At 36.0% G+C, this 17,229-nt stretch overlaps 1 protein-coding gene across 1 annotated transcript in view; it reads left to right on the forward strand.

Moving 5' to 3' along the window:
* The window catches only part of LOC120354349 (XK-related protein 6), a 48,432-nt gene that overhangs the window by 24,263 nt on the left and 6,940 nt on the right, over positions 1 to 17,229 (forward strand). The window contains exon 5 of the mRNA XM_039441376.1: positions 2,223 to 2,481. Coding sequence (XP_039297310.1) covers positions 2,223 to 2,481 — 259 coding nt within the window. The remainder of the gene's footprint in view (positions 1 to 2,222; positions 2,482 to 17,229) is intronic.

A 17,229-nucleotide genomic window follows, 5' to 3' on the forward strand; every position in this document is an offset into this window, starting at 1 on the left:
TCCCCGAGTGGTTTTAGAAGAGGACGCAGTTGTATTGATAACATTTTTGTTCTACAAACTTTGATCTTCAATCAGATCTCAGTAAGAAAACGCAAATTATTTGGTTTGTTCGTGGACTATGAATCCGCGTTCGACTCAGTGCCGCATGAACTTCTATGGCATGAGCTAGGTATGTGCGGAGTAAGCAGCAGAGTGATAAGGACGTTGAGAGCGCTGTATGGCTTTGCCACACTCATAGTCGATAAGGGTCGTCAGGATTTCACAGCCTATAAAGGTGTCAAAAGGCGTTTTACAGGGAGATTCGTTGAGTCCTTTACTTTTTACATGCTATTTAAGGGAAATAGAACATCATTTTAGAGAGAGAGGTCTACATGGTATCCCTTTAAATAGAAACGTGGACGTCATGATGCTAATGTTCGCGGATGACATTGTTATTCTGGCAGACAGTGACTCAGATCTAAGAAACAAGTTGAAGTGCCTAGCCGAGTATTGTGATAAATTGAAGTTGTCAGTAAACATAGATAAAACAAAGGTAGTTGCATTTCATAAAAAAGGCCTTAGACGTAATGCAGCTTTCTATTACAGAGATAAGAAACTGGATATTGTAAATAGTTATAAGTACCTTGGAGTTGAGTTCCGCTCATCGGGAAAATTCAATAAATTTGCGGAGTTTCAAGTTAGTAGATCTAAATACATTGGAGAGACAACCATAAATATTCTAAGAAAGGCGAAGTCGGATGTTTGGGCGAGCAAAATGTAGCTCTATGATTCAATTCTCATGCCCACAGTGCTATATGGATCGGAGATATGGGGTCTAAGCTGTATGAATATAGTGGAGAAGGCACAGCTATATATTTTCTAAAGCGTATATATTTTCTAAACTCCTGTTGAATAGAAGCACTCCCAGCTGGTCATTGAAATTGGAGACTGGAAGACTACGGTTGAGTAGTTTTATATTCGTCAAGTCAATTAAATACCTTTGTAGAGTTATGTCAATGGCTAACGGGAGATACCCCAGAGAATGCATTGATAGATTATACGAGTTGGCGCAGCAAGATCAAGATAACCAAGGTAACTGGGTGTGTCTGCTGAAGAATCAGTTGCATCTGGCGGGTTGCAATCTGGTTGGAGATTGGCAGGACATAGAAAAGTTTTCTAAAGTCTTAAAAGTTGAAAAAGGAAAACTAGTACAAAACTATTTTGACAGACTCTACGGACAGGACATGGAAGCAGCTCTGAACTCAACAAGCAGCCCACATTATAAAAGATTAAACCCTCTTTTCATGATTGGTGAACAGCTACTGTATAAAATGTCTTTCGCGAAAACGCGCTGCGTCGCCTAACTGCGCTTAGCCACTAGAATCTCTTTCTATTTATATAATAATAGAGACCTGGGAATATGGATTAACAGCTCATTAGAATGTCCTATTTGTAATATGAAAGAAAAGGAATATGTGGAGCATTTTCTGTTGAGGTGCCCGATGTATGGTGGAATAAGAAGACACTATTTAGAAAAATTCACTACAAATGTGGTTTCTGACGATGACAAACTCATGGTATTACTTTCGAACTTTACGGAGCAGAAAATCAACCGTTTTTATGTGTATACAATGAAAGCAATCGAAATCAGATCTATGATAATAAACACTTGAATAATGTCCGATAATTATAGTCAGGGAACAGAGGTTATCATTGAAAATATTAAAAGTACTCGATGCTCATTTTAGACGGTTAAGTGGGGAATGCATTGAGCTGAATAAAGTAAGTTTGATGGGGATAGATTGAGCTCTGAAAATAAGATAGTTGGAAGAGATTATTGCATGTGTGATGGATTATTATATAAAAATGTATTATTTGATATATTTGTCTGGAATTTATTATTGTTGAAGTTAATACTGTTGTTACTCGTTTCGTTTATAAAATACGAATAGGTAAATATTTAAAACTAGAATGTTATTATTGTTGATTACTATAAATTTTTTTTCTCGACAAGCCAAAACAGCTGGACGGTCGGCACTGGTGCCAACAAGCCTGCTATTGGCAGAACTGTAGTCTGGGATTTTGGCGCTACAGTTCGAATTCTCTGGCCGGACCAGACTCTTTGATACAGTTGGCATTAAAACTATATACGTCCTTCCTCAACGGGTTCTAACGCAATATTAAAATAAGTATGGTTGTTATTTTGTAAAACATGTTGTAATATATGTGTGATGTGTTGCCAGTATCACGTATCCTGTCTATCAGTGCCGTTGCGTCGGCGTTCCCCGTGTACACGGGTTGCGCATGCGCAGTGCACTGGATGCTGATGACCATGTGGCTGAGCATCTGGGATCGATCGCAAATCTCGCTGTTCACCACTTACTCCCCCTCAGACCGCATCTCGCTGTCACAGCGCCTAAGCCAGCTTACCCTCTGTGCGGTACTGGGACTCGTCTACATATTCACCTATCTCTGCATGAGTGATGGCAGCACCAGAAACAGGTTAGATCCATGGATAACACTTATCTGCACATCTACGAATAAAAGTAATACTTTTTCTCTGTGAGGGGAAAGTTTGTCGCCCAATGTTATTATAGCCCAGTTAATGAAGACTAAAAATAAAAACAGGATTTTGCACAACAAGGATAAACTGAATTTATGCAGGTTGTTGGTAAAAATAGTGCCATAGAGGAAGGATAGCATAACATGTTTCTTATGCAATATTTTATCTATGATATTACAAGGCCTGGCACCACAAAGTTCCACCACTTCTTCTTGCTTCCTTCTCTGAAAATTGCTTCCCAAAGTTTGAAACTGCAAGGATTTCGTAAATCAAATATATTTGGCTCCAAATCAAGTTAAGAAGCCGAATTTGATTTCACCCTTTCAAGGATGAATAGATTTACAATATATATTTTTCCAATCAATTCATTTATTTCACAAACAAACATAATACAAAATAACACAAACAATATAAAAATGTGAAATAAAAGTGGACAACCCTAGGCATAAGCGCGATTGGAGTGTACTACTCCTAATAAAATGTGATCTAGGAAGATCTTGCTGAGAGTGAATTTGATCTCTAATTGTGAACTAGGATTCCCTCCTCCACTTGAATTATACTAACTGTACAAACGCCACTCTACACAATGATTTAGTAGCTTCAACTGTCACGATTAGTACATTTTATAAAAACAGCTTACATTAAATAAGTCCAGTCAGTCGCAATCAGTCTCTCGAGGCGAACGGACGGTATAATATTTCAGATAACAAGTGTTTTTCAACTCCGCTACTTTCTGTTACTTGTTGAGTTTTCATTTTATTTCAGATAATTATATAATAGTTCAAGTATAATGGCGCGGTGTAATTACTGTGATAGCAATCTACCAGCATCAGGATTTGTGACATGTGATGGTTGCAAGAATAGCTACCACTTTGGATGCAGTTTGAAGGAAGCGGCCTACAATAGAATGTCTTCCGACGAAAAGAAGAAATGGCGTTGTATGCATGTGTGTAAGAGTGCAAAAACTGGACAGGGATCCGCAAGAAATAGAATAAACTCTTTATTTAATACAGAGGTATCATCTAATACTGAACTTTCCGAAATTAAATCAATTCTAGCTTTACTGAATGATAAAATAGCCAACATTGAATCTGTTTGTACCACGATACAAGGAAGTCAGGAGTTTATTTCCGAAAAGTATGATAGCCTACTTGAAGAAATTAAATCAATTAGGGAAGAAAATAACAAACTCTCCAAAGAGATTCATGAAGTTAAAAAGCAATTACGTTCCAAGGACTGTCTAATCGAAGATTTGAGGCTACAATTAAACGATCTCGATCAATATCCAGTTGCAGTCTAGATGTCGAAGTGAAAGGGTGTTGTTGAGGCTGGGTTATTTTGTTCAATTGTTTTACGAAGTATTAGTCAGTTTTCGTGAAGTGAAGTGTGTAATTGTGATCAATGAAGTAGCAAGCTGTCCATTTTTCATCTTCAGTAGGTCTGAAATAGTTTTATTATTGTAATATTCGTTGATATATTCAGACTGAAAAGATTTCTTCAACAAAATTTGCTGCCATGAATGATTATCGGTTACGGTCGAAGGCTGGGCCAGATGGTGGGGATGAGAAGGTTGTGGGTGGTGGGGAGCTGAGTGGTGGCGATAACAGTGAGAGTTCGATTGACAACGCAGGTGAACCGGTTGACCAAGTCACTTCTATTGATGAAAAGTTCAATATTCTTATCAGTAAAATGGATACAATGCAAACAGACATCACTGCGATTAAAAACGAGCAGAAAGACATTATCAAAAGCATTGAACATCTGTTCAAAATTAATGAGGAGAATAGTGCAAAGATTGAGGAACACTCAGCAGACATAGGTAAATGTTTTAGTGATATTGAATCAATTGTAAAAGACAACAAAAAAATGAATAATAACTTCGATAGACTTACAAGCGAAAACAATCACACTCAACAGTATTTGAGGAAAAATTGTATTGATATTCTTGGCGTTCCGTTTGTAAAAGGAGAAAACTTGGCCGAAATTTTGAACAAAATCTTTGTAGCTGTAGGTTTCAAACTTGAAAACTTTATGTTAGATAACTATCACAGGCTCCCCACAGGCACGAATTCAAGTGAACAGGATGGTAGATATCCCCCTATCATAGTGAAATTTTGCGGATACTCATACAAAAACATGCTTCTTAATTGCAAAAAAACTAAAGGTAGACTGACTCTTTCTGAGATAGGCTGGACAGGCAGGGACTCAGAGGTTTATATTAACGAAACAATGTCTCCCCTGAATCGCTCAATTTTTAAGACATCCAAATCCATGCAAAAGGACGGCAAATTCAAATTTGTGTGGTTCAAAAATGGTCGTATCTGGGTGAAAAGGGATGTGAACTTTAAAGCACAAATGATAAACTCAATTCAGGATTTGGTACATCAAATTTGAACTGTTTGACAAATTTCAGAGAATTACATAGTTGTTCGGGATAAGAGTCAAGAACAGCCGTATCATCTATTTCTTCCTACATCTATCTATGTAGATGTAACAAAAGTTTCATTTCATTTCAAGAACTATTATAAAGTTTTATTCAAAAACAGAACTCAATTTATCATAGTCTACCGGCTTATCTTTCTACGTTAACCACATTCAAGAGCTATTCGTATTACCAGTTATCTACATGGACTCTAAGCTTATCGTTTTATCGGCAGTACGGCTGTTTGCGTTACTTTTATCCTGATGGTATTTTACAAATATAAACAGAGATATATATTTTTTTCTCTTTCATGGAGGACTTTATTATTTCACGCTGTATTGTTTCTTTTCCGACAGACTATTTATTTTGTTTTATTTATAATCATGAAGGACTTTACCCGTAATTTTTTCCCTAACAAACTTTTCTACTGTTTTTGTTTTTATTCCGTGTGAAGGATTCTACACGTATTTTTTTTTTGTTCATTACAGACTATTTTCACTGTTCTTATTATTGTGAAGGACTCTACTCCGATATGATTTTATCTTTAAGGCCTCATGACACATTCACAGTTTTTGCATTATGACTTCATTGTTCTCATATTCACTTTCTATGAAATATGATTTCTTCTTTATTTGTTCTTGTTTCAATAATCTTCTATCATGTCATTCCAATCACCACATCTCATCTTCATCCTTTCCTTTTCGTGTAAATATAACTATAGAAATAATGTCAACGATAATGTTGGTCGCAGTCATGTTATCATTCCTGATAAATCGTTCAGTTTGTGAGTTGCATTAGCGTCCCAACTAGGGTTACCAGTACTTCAAAGAGTTGTATTGATCATATCTTTACTGACTATGGTGACACAGATATTGTTCGCTCTGGTGTCATTATGTCTGAACTCACTGATCATTATTTCATTGTAGCGGGCATAGATCCTCTGTCGCGTGTTGAAGTTTCTAATGGGATACCTCAGAATTTTACTATTATAGACAAGGCCAAAGTAAGTTCCCTTATTTCAGAGCATGACTGGACCTCAATTAAACAATTTAATAATGTCAATTCAGCTTCAGTTACATTTATAGAAACCTTAAAAAAATTCATAAACATATCCAAAAAAGAAAAAATTGTTTCTGCTAAAACTAGAAAACTAAAACCGTGGATTACTAGTGGTCTCATTAAATCAATCAGACACAGAGATAAGTTGAGTAAACAGTTGAAGAGGCATCCCCAGGATTATCATTTGAAAAACATTTTTAGGACTTATAGGAATACCTTGTCTAATGCTATTAGAGAAGCAAAGATAAGTTATTATCGTAATAAAATCATGGAGGTGAAAAACGATAGCAGGAGGCTATGGAGTAGTATAGCGGAAATGACAGGAACTAAAAAGAATAGAGAAAAATTCCCTATTAGTAATTTTATACATGATGGAGCTGCAATTGACAGACACAATATAATTGATGTTGCCAATGATTTTAATGCCTATTATGTTAATGTTGGTGCCAGCCTTGCCAGTGCATTTCCCCGGTCAGCGAAGTTGTTGTAGATGATCGAGATCACCAATTGGACTCCAGACTTGACTTGCAACATGTTACTGAGGAAGATGTGGTTAGGGTTGTAAATAGCATTAGAGGAGGTTCATCTCCAGGAATCGATGGCATCTCCACAGATATTATAAAGGAAAATATTGAAATTTTGAAATATCCAATAACTTACATAGTCAACTTAAGTATCACAGAGGGTGTCTTTCCGGAAATCCTTAAACTTGGCAAAGTTATTCCAATATACAAAAACGGCCCAAAAAACCGTCATGTAAGTTATAGACCTATTACATTAACTTGTGTTCTTGCCAAAATACTAGAGAAAATTATTAGACAGCAATTAGTTGATTATTTAGCCTCACATAACATTCTGTATAGTAATCAGTTTGGCTTCAGGAGCGACAAAAACTTTAATAATATATTCAACTTGACTAAAGATATACACACCCTAATAGGGAAAAACAGGAAAATTCTTTTGCTATTTATAGACCTTGCAAAAGCGTTTGACACAGTTGACCGGGATATCCTCATGAATAAACTGTATTATATTGGTGTAAGGGACATGTCATTAAACTGGTTCAGGAGCTATCTCTCGGACCGTCGCCAGATTGTCACTATTCTCAATGAAAATAGTATAAGTAGAGAGTTGAATTATGGCGTTCTGCAGGGAAGCACCCTAGGACCAATTTTATTTTTAATTTTTATTAATAACTTGGGAAAGCTTAATCTACAGAACGGTGATTGCTTTTTATATGCTGATGACACAGCTTTACTTTTTGATGGTCACTCTTGGAATGAGGTATACAAACATGCAGAGTGTGGACTGAATAAAGTGAAAAGATGGTTCGATCAGAATCGTCTAACTGTCAATGTGAGTAAAACTAAGTGCATGCCAATTTGTCTGAGAGAAGATGCCGAACCTGTGGATGTGGAATTAAAATTGCACTCATGTGGAGCATTGGATGAATGTATGGCATGTGACACAGTTGAAGCTGTCTCAGAATATAAGTATCTAGGAGTATTATTCGATAAACGTTTGAAATGGAGCTCTCATATCATTTTCACTAGGAATAAATTAAGGAAATTATTATACATTTTCAATTTTCTAAGTAAAATCATGAGTATTGAAATGCTTAAGCAAGTATATTATGCATATGCCCAATCTATCTTACAGTATGGTATCTTAGCTTGGGGAGGCGCCACAAAGACTGTCTTGAATCCTTTGGAAGTGACTCAAAAATCTATTATTAAAACTGCGTTACAGAAAAATAGTAGGTACCCTACTGAAACCCTATTTAACGAGTTTAAAGTATTTAATATTAATCAGCTGTATGTTCGATCCCTACTTATGCACATCTACAAGAACAAACAAGACATATTCGCTCAAGTGCAACATGGCTACACAACCAGGAGCTCGGTGAACGGTGGCATTGTTATTCCTAGAGTACTCAAATCAATAAACACAACAAATTCCTTCTATAAAGCAAGTATACTTTACTCAAAACTCCCCCAACACATTAAAGACATTGAAACTCGGTCCATAGGCGTATACAAACGCCACATTAATAGATGGCTTTTGGAGGTTGGTAAGATAAGAATTTTAGATTTCCTTAAATCAAATTATACTTTTTGATAAGACTAGCCTCAATGCATGCTGAGTCGGTTGGCCATTGTTCTGATCCGTTTCTCTTGTTCTTGGCTTGACAGTGAGTTTTCTGCCCCTCATTCATTTTTCTCTCTCTTCTTCTTCTTCACAACATACTTCATTTTTCCATCACTCATTTCAATCTTTTCCATCTTTCACATATATTGTCATGTATTTCATTATGTTAACTTATTATGAACTATTGTCATTATGAACTATTCAGATTGTTACTCTTTCCTGCACACAGGCATTTTGCCCATGCATGGAAAAAAATGTGTATTATTTTTTATTTGAAATGTATTTTGTTGGTAAAATGAAATAAATAAATAATAAAATAAATAAAAATATGGTAGAGGTTGGAACTTGGAAATTCATGGGTTGGAAGATTCCTCGAAAAAAAAGCCTAGGGAGCTGCTGAAGAAAATTGCAGATAAAATTGAAATAGATTTAAAGGACGACCGACATAAGTGCTGTTCACCCTCTATCAGTGCGTGAAAAAATCGTCCGCCAGCGTTAATCGTGCAGTTCGTTTCCAGAGACGTTAGAAAAACCTGGTTGAAGAAAGGAAAGGCCGCAAGACTAACTGATGAATCGCTTGGTGGCCAAAGTGATAAGAAAGTGTATTTCAATGAAAACTTGACCTCATACAATAAAAAACTATTGTCGCTAGCGAAAAGTAGAGCCAAAACAATGAACTATAAGTTTGTGTGGACCAACAATGGTAGGATCCTAGCACAAAAAGCAGAAAACACTCCTATAATTTATATTAGAACTTCCGAGGACTTGGATAAATTAATTTACAGTTGAACCTCTGTATAACCAAGTTGATTATCCCGAGAAAAAATTTGCTGCAGAGAGGTATTCGTTATTAAGAGGTTGCTCTGTCAAGAAAACTGCCACAATCTTATGGATCTTATAATATATCAAGGGCGGTGATTAAATGATTTGGGCGGTAGTTAGTGTCTTATTGGGCAACAATTTAAAGAATATACCATTCTCATCAACATTGAAATCGTCTTTCGGTTCATAATATTTTCTGATAACTTTTTCTGAATTTTTCTAAGAACATTTTCATTCCAGATTTCACAAGAGGGTACATATCAACACTAGCACTTATATATCACACCGATATCACTTTATGGACGATGTCATGCCGTTTTTTGAATTTTTCTAACCAGCCTTTACTTGCCTTAAAGCTACTGTATCCCGATGATACTGCAAATTCTAAAGCCTTTTCATTGATTAAATTCCCTAACAATGGAAGATTTTTCTCATGCATTACAGTCACCCATTTTATCACCGGTTATCAGTATCATCAAATTTATAAATTTACAATGTTGCAAATCATTAGCAACACTTAGTTTTAGAATCTGATCACGATTTTTTAGAAACTTAATGAAACTGAGTACAATAACTTAACCAGCAAAATTGAAATGTGTAACAAAAGCAAATGGTGGGAGGATGGAAAAATCCAGCATTCCCGTTCCTTTATCTATGAATGGCGAGTTCTAACAATTGAAATGTGTGGCAGAAGCAAGGATAAGAAAGTCCAGTCGTTTACCTGCCTGGTCTACGAATGACAAGTTCTTGGAAGTATATTTCCAGTAACTTGCTTTAAATTTTCGACACATGTTTCAACCTCTATTGACTGTCTTAACACCCTATCTTCTTCTTACTTGAATTGCAATTTCTTTTTAGTCCTTTAGTCCATTATTATCGACCTTTCTTCTGAAACTAAACTTTTTCTTTGAAAATTACTCTCTGCTTCCTATAAACACTACATTTTGTATGTTGAAGTCAAGAGAAAACTTTGTTGTTGAAAGGTCTGAAATTCGTTAAAAAGAGGTAAATAAGCAGCCAAAACTCTAAAATGTCATGGGACGAGGTAAAAATTCGTTGTGTAGAGGATCTCGTTAAGTGGAGGTTCGTTATAGAGAGGTTCGACTGTAATTCATATAATAAATAATACTATAATAGAATTAGTAGAATTGATGGTGATGTTGTCAAATCTCTCCATAATAAGAAAACAAAGATATTGTCAAATTTCACTAAAAATTTATTTCCTCAGTACAGCTAATGATGCGTTGGTTAACTACGTGAAACCATGGTTCTGTTTTAAAGTTTTTAATAAATTTTTAGTGAAATTTGACAATATCTTTGTTTTCTTATTATAAATAATACTAACTATTATTCTCTCTGCAACAAACTCTTCCAATGAATTTTGATAATGATGATGTGATTTCACAGAAAATCTTACCCTGTAAATCATATCTCTCTATAGATAGCTAGCTCAACGATAATCGCGTTATCAATCAAAACCTGACGAATTTCACTATAAACCAAACAATTCACTCACATAATTTTTCGCTCAATATAAAAAATGCATCAATAGATATAATAATTCTCTCTGAAATAAACATTGACAGTTCTATAAGCAGTACTTTTAGAATACAAGGCTATAAATCTATCTTCAAATTCCCTTCTAAAAGTAATCAACATGGATTGGCTATTTTCTTAAAAAAAGAAATCTCTTACAATATTTTCAACCCTCAAACTGTTATAACAAATTTCGAATATTTAAACCTTAACCTTTCCATAAGCGGATATAAATTTAATATAGACATAGCTTTATATAGACATTGTGGTAGAAAGATTGATTTTATTTCAGATCTGGAGAACTTGATTCTGGAATTTGATAATAGGTCTAATCTTGTTATAACGGGAGATACAAACCTGTATTAAAGGTATCTCCATTGTTACTCGTGAAGAGCCTAGATTAAACATAATAACCAAATCATGCATCGACTTTTTTGTCAGGACTTATGATGATGTTGATGTGGATACCAGCGTTATCAACGTAAAAATTTCAGACCACTACATTATCGCTTGTAATCTTCATCTAATAGTTCCACTCTGCAATGATACAGATAACTCTGACAAAATTCTAAATAAATATACAAGATAGTAAATCCAGCTGTTACATCAGCTTCACTATCCCTATCATTATAATTTGTTGATTTTACAGTTTTAGAACCAAAACGAACCATTTTACTTAACTGGTGTCGAAACCCTATTTGTTAAATTTGTTTGTTTTTGTTTAAATTAATTTCTTTTTGTTCAACTTTGTTTCCATTTGTTTAAATTTGTTCGGTTTTTGGCTTCGTTACTTCCTTTTACCATGGCTGATGATGAAACTCTTCAGTTAGTCTTTATGAATGTGCGATGTTTGATGGACATGGTCAATTCAATTCATCAATTCACAGGTGAGGTAAAAGAACTTTCTTTGTTCCTGGAACGGATGGATTCTGTACATTCACAAATAATACAAAATAATTTTGATGATTTGACAACGAATAATTTACACTCTTACTTTCTTTCGAGAATCGATACCTCAGTGTTCATAGAAATAGGAGTTTCATTCACGTCCACTTGGGAAGATGTAAAAAAGGCGTTGAAAGAGCGGTATGCTGGTGCTCGGACTCCAGTAGCAGCGAGTATGTTGAAACTGCTACAATTAAGTCCGGATTCAGGAGAATCAATTTTTGATTTCACCAAACGTATGGCACAATCATTAAAAAGACTCAAATCAAAGGTTTTAGACTCTTGTCCGAACAATGATGAAGGAATTTTGAGGAACAGGCCTTTTTTAAGTAAGAAAGAAAAATTCATGGACAGACCTAAATGCTGGGAGTACAGTGAAGAAGGGCATTTTGCCAGAAACTGTCCATATATTTATCGGCGAAAACATGAACAAATGACTCATCATGGAAAAAATGTTGGACCCAGAAGGATAAATGTAAACACTGTGCGAAGAGTAGAACACAGACCAAGACAACTTTTTGACCCCGAATCGGAAGGAGAACATTCCTCTCACTCATCAGAAAGTGGAAATAGTAGTACATACGAGGAGCAGTACAGAAAATATTCAAAAAAAGATTGGCCCAAACTAAGAGGAATTGATATAAAGCCAAAGAAAAATGAGAAACAAGAATGAGGATCTGGTTCAAGGAATATAGGCAGCAAGAATACAAGAGGGGGCTTGAAGGGTGAGTTGCCTATATTTTTTGTAAAGGACTGGGATGTTAATTGCTTGTTGGACATAGGATCAGATAGTACATTGATATCTGAAAGAGCATTGAGAAAAATAGACAGTAGCTTAATGATTGAAAGATGCTCCTGTCAAATGTTTACATTGAATGGAAATAGGGCTCTGAAAGGAGAAGTAGATATAGATCTATTTGGATTAGTAGGGATACACGAAATTATGAGAGTGCATGTGGCAGAAATTAATAATAAAAAGTATGACATCATAATTGGATGTAACGTGATGAAAGAAGTAAAGGGAGCTCCTAGAATTTATAAGGACCAATGGATTATCAAATTAAGGAATAAGATTTATAAAGCAAGAAGTTCAACAAGCAATCGTATTTATATGGGTTACATTACTAGACAGGATAATACAGATGAGATGCAGTTGACCAAGGAAAGAGCACAGCTAGCATCCTACATACTAGACAAGTACAACGACACTGTTTATAAAGAGGGAGAAATCTTAACTACTACTGGAAAAGTTCATCATTCAATTCAACTAAAATCATCAAAACCTATATTTGTGAGGTCTAGAAGATATTCACATTCAATGAAAAAGATTATCAAAGAACATATTGGAGACATGCTCAAACAGGGTATTATTAGAAAGTCAATATCTCAATTTTGTAGTCCATTATGAGTTGTTCCTAAAAAGACTGCCCCGGGAGAACCACCAAAGTACAGAGTTGTTGTAGATTTTAGATAACTGAATGATCAGACTGAGTCAGAAATGTATCCCCTTCCACGTTTGGAAGATATGGTTGACAGGATGAGGGGAGCGCAGGTTTTCAGCACTTTGGACCTAAAATCTGGTTACCATCAGATCAAAATGAACCCAAATGATATTGAGAAAACAGCATTCAGTTTTGAAAGAGGACATTACGAGTTCACAAGAATGCCATTTGGTTTAAAAAATGCTGCATCTACTTTTCAAAGACTTATGGATGAATTCTTGGAAAACATAGATGAGCAAGCAATCCAAATTTACATGGATGATATTGTGGTATTCAGTAACAACCTTCATGATCATAAACAACATCTTACGCAACTGTTTGAAAGAATGAGGGAATTTGGACTCAAGGTCTCAAGAGAAAAAACTAACTTATGTCAACCAGAAGTGAAGTTTATGGGACATGTAATTTCAGCTAGTGGAATTCGCCCAGATAATAATTAAATAAGTGCCATACTAGAAATTCCTATTCCCGAGAATATTAAGGAGATAAAAACATTTTTAGGAATGGTAGGCTACTACCGAAAATTCATTAATAATTTTGCACAGATGACAGAGCCACTGACAAATTTATTAAGGAAGGGAGTGCGGTTCAATATGTCGTCTGATGTTATACAAGCAGTAGAAAAATGTAAGAGAGCAATTTGCTCTACACCGGTACTCCAGTTTCCAAACCTTCAGCAACCGATGCAACGTTAACAACCGATGCTAGTGGGGAAGCAATAAGGGGGGGGTGAGGATGATGCACGTATTGCATTTGCAAGTAGTTGCACTGTCACCCGGCCACAGAGAGACGTTATAGCACCATTGAAAGAGAGCTGTTAGCAGTTGTATGGTGTAGAGACAACTTGAGGCCATACCTCTATTCAGCTTACAACCCCTAATATGCCGCCATTATTATGCAAATCAAGCAAATTGAACGAAACCTCTGCACAAATCACAAAATGCAAACAAAAATTAGCTGTCTACAATTTTAAAATCAGACACATAAAAGGAACCGACAATTCTGTTGCAGATTGCCTATCAAAAAATATTAATCCATTATCTGTCAATTCAGTGGAAGAGAGCAATGAATACTTGACAATTGAACCAAATAGTCCTGTTAAAGAAACAAGATGGAATAATTGAGACTAACATGCATAGGTATGGGCCTATCAGAATTACAACTATTATTATCCCTCCTCAATCTTCAGATGGTGACTTTATGAATAAAATTCGAGAAATAACAGTTAATAATTCTTGCAAAGAGCTGAGGCAGTCAAAGATTATAGCAATTTTGAAACCAGGAAAACCAGCAAACTCAGCAAAAAACTATAGACCAATTGCATTACTGTCGGTGGTGTATAAACTACTGGAGAGGCTAATCTATAATAGAGTATGCCAGAAAATATTTGAAATCATACCTGTTGAGCAGGCTGGGTTCAGACCAAACAGGAGCTGTGTTGATCAAGTTCTATCACTTACAACATGCATTGAAGCTGGTTTCCAGAAGAAATTGAAAACATCTGCTGCCTTTATCGATCTATCAGCAGCTTATGACACTGTTTGGAGAGAAGGTATGATCTATAAGCTCCTAAAAGTGATCAAGTGTAAAATAACAGCTCGTCTTGTGAATAATATGCTGAGTGATAGAACTTTCAAAGTCATCATTGGATCTGATATAAGCTCACAAAGGAAACTTAAGAATGGTCTGCCTCAGGGCTCAGTTCTTGCCCCTCTCTTGTTCAGTCTGTATATTGCTGACATGCCAGAAACCTTGACTAGAAAACATGGCTATGCTGATGACTGGGTATTATCAACACAGTGTAAATCATTTGAAGAGTCAGAGAAAATTCTTACAGATGACTTGAGAGAGATGGGTAGGTACTTTCGAAGATGGCGTCTCCAACCAAATGCCAGCAAAACAGAAGTTGCATGCTTCCACCTGAACAATAGAGAAGCTAACAGAGAGCTAAGAATTCAATTCGAGAATAGAAGCCTTAAACACAATAAGGCTCCAAAATATTTGAGCGTGATACTTGATAGGACACTTTCATTCAAAGAGCACCTAACAAAGACAGCAGAAAAACTAAAAACCCGAAACAATATTATGCAAAAACTTTGCGGAACATCATGGGGAGCTTCAGCATCTACATTACGCTCTACAGCCCTAAGCCTTGTCTTTTCAGCTGCTGAGTACTGTGCTCCAGTCTGGATGAATAGCTCTCATGTTCATAGGGTTGATGTTCAGCTAAATAACTCAATGAGAATGATAGGTGGTGTTCTGAAATCTACCCCTGTGGAATGGCTCCCGGTGTTGAGTCACATCCCACCCCCAAATCTTCGACGCATGAATGCCCTTACTAGAGAGTACAAGAAGATACAGGAAAATCGAAGCCTGCCAATACATGAGGATATACAAGATGCCAATCAGAGACGTCTGCAATCTCGTAAGCCACCGGTTAGGACGGCAATTACAGCCTTAGATTCAGGTTTCCGTATAACTGAGGCCTGGCAACAAGCGTGGTCAGCAAAGCAGAACATTGACATCCCATTTGTAACCAAAAGGCCACCAGGCTTCGATTTGCCTCGTAAAACATGGTCGGCATTGAATAGGGTACGAACTCATCATGGTAGATGTGCCTATCTGATGCATAAGTGGGGGAAGGCTGACTCCCCTTTCTGTGAGTGTGGAGCAGTCCAGACTGTGAGACACATAGTGGAGGAATGTCCCAGATCAGCATACACAGGTGCACATGAAGATTTCCTGGTGGCTAAACCAGCATCAATAGCCTACTTAAATACCCTGGAAGCATGCCTCTAATTTCCAGGTCAAAAGTGACTAAGATATTTTCATTCGATTTATATATGAATTTTCTATTGTTTTCTTTTTTTTTTCGAATTTTGTGATCATAAATGTGTTGTGTATACTGCCATACGCTAAATAATAAATAAATAACAGTCATGGGTAAAATCTATTATATTTATTCGGATGATCAACTATTAAAGGATAAGATTAAAAGACTATAAAAGTAAAGAATGGGATAAGAAAATAAAATTCTTCATGTGTAATAAAAAGGTAGAAACAATAGAAGATAGGATACAACAAGATAATATAATCAAACAGTATCATGCTGGGAGAACTAATCATCGAGGAGTTAAAGAGACTGTTCAACATCTCAAACGATAGTATTATTGGCTCAATATGTTCAAAACTGTGAATAATGCATGCGAAACTTGTGAAAAAGTTAAATATGATAGAGCCCCTTACAAGACACCTGAACGACCCTTCCATACAATGGAAGTCGATGTTTTCCATTACAACAAAGAAAAATATCCAACTTGAATTGATCGGTTCACTAAATTCGCCACCGCCTGGCCTCTTGAAAACAAGACAGCTAAATGACAGACAGTAATAAAACAAGACGGTATTACAAGAGTTTGCAATCGCAAGTCATTTTACAACAACAGGACATCCAAGATCCCACGCCATGATTGAGACATTACATAATACTGCAACAGAACACCTTCATCTATTAGAGGCTGATAAATCAATAACTGGAAAAGAAGCTATGGCGAGGGCAATATTTGCTTACAACAATAGCATTCATTCAACAACAGGCCTTACGCCTCTGCAATTAACTCATCAGCATGAGATGCACAAACCAATTTGGGAAAAGTTGTGTAAAGAGAAGAAGAATAGAATGGTACGGCATAATTTGGAAACCGAACAAGTGGACGAAAAGATTAAAGTTGGTGATATCGTCTTCAAAAAGAACCATTCTAAACGGACTAAAGCAGATCACCATTTTATAGGACCTTTTATTGTTCAGGAACTTCTCTCAAGGAATCGATTGAAGCTTGGAAAATTGCAAGGAATGACAAAACGTTCTGAGATAGCACATGTTCATGAGATAAGAAGAGTCAAGAGGCAATCGCCAGATTGCCAAACGAACTAACATAGGCTTGTTTTCATTGTTATTTTGGTTTTATGTTTGTTGCAGGGATAGTGAAAACTGGGGAGGGGCAGATAGTAAGCCCAGCTATTACATCAGCTTCACTATCCCTATCATTATAATTTGTTGATTTCACAAAAATAAACAGTTCAGTTTTAGAACCAAAACGTACCACATTACTTAACTTACAGATAGATTGCTATTATTTGAGCTACTAGATCATGTAGATTGGAATATAACAGTTCTTTTACACTCTCCTAATCTAATATATGATTTTATTACATCAAACTTTGCTAAAGCTTATCAATTAGCTACAACTAGT

This window comes from Nilaparvata lugens, chromosome X (assembly GCF_014356525.2).
Source record: "Nilaparvata lugens isolate BPH chromosome X, ASM1435652v1, whole genome shotgun sequence".
In the NCBI taxonomy this organism is placed as follows: domain Eukaryota; kingdom Metazoa; phylum Arthropoda; class Insecta; order Hemiptera; family Delphacidae; genus Nilaparvata; species Nilaparvata lugens.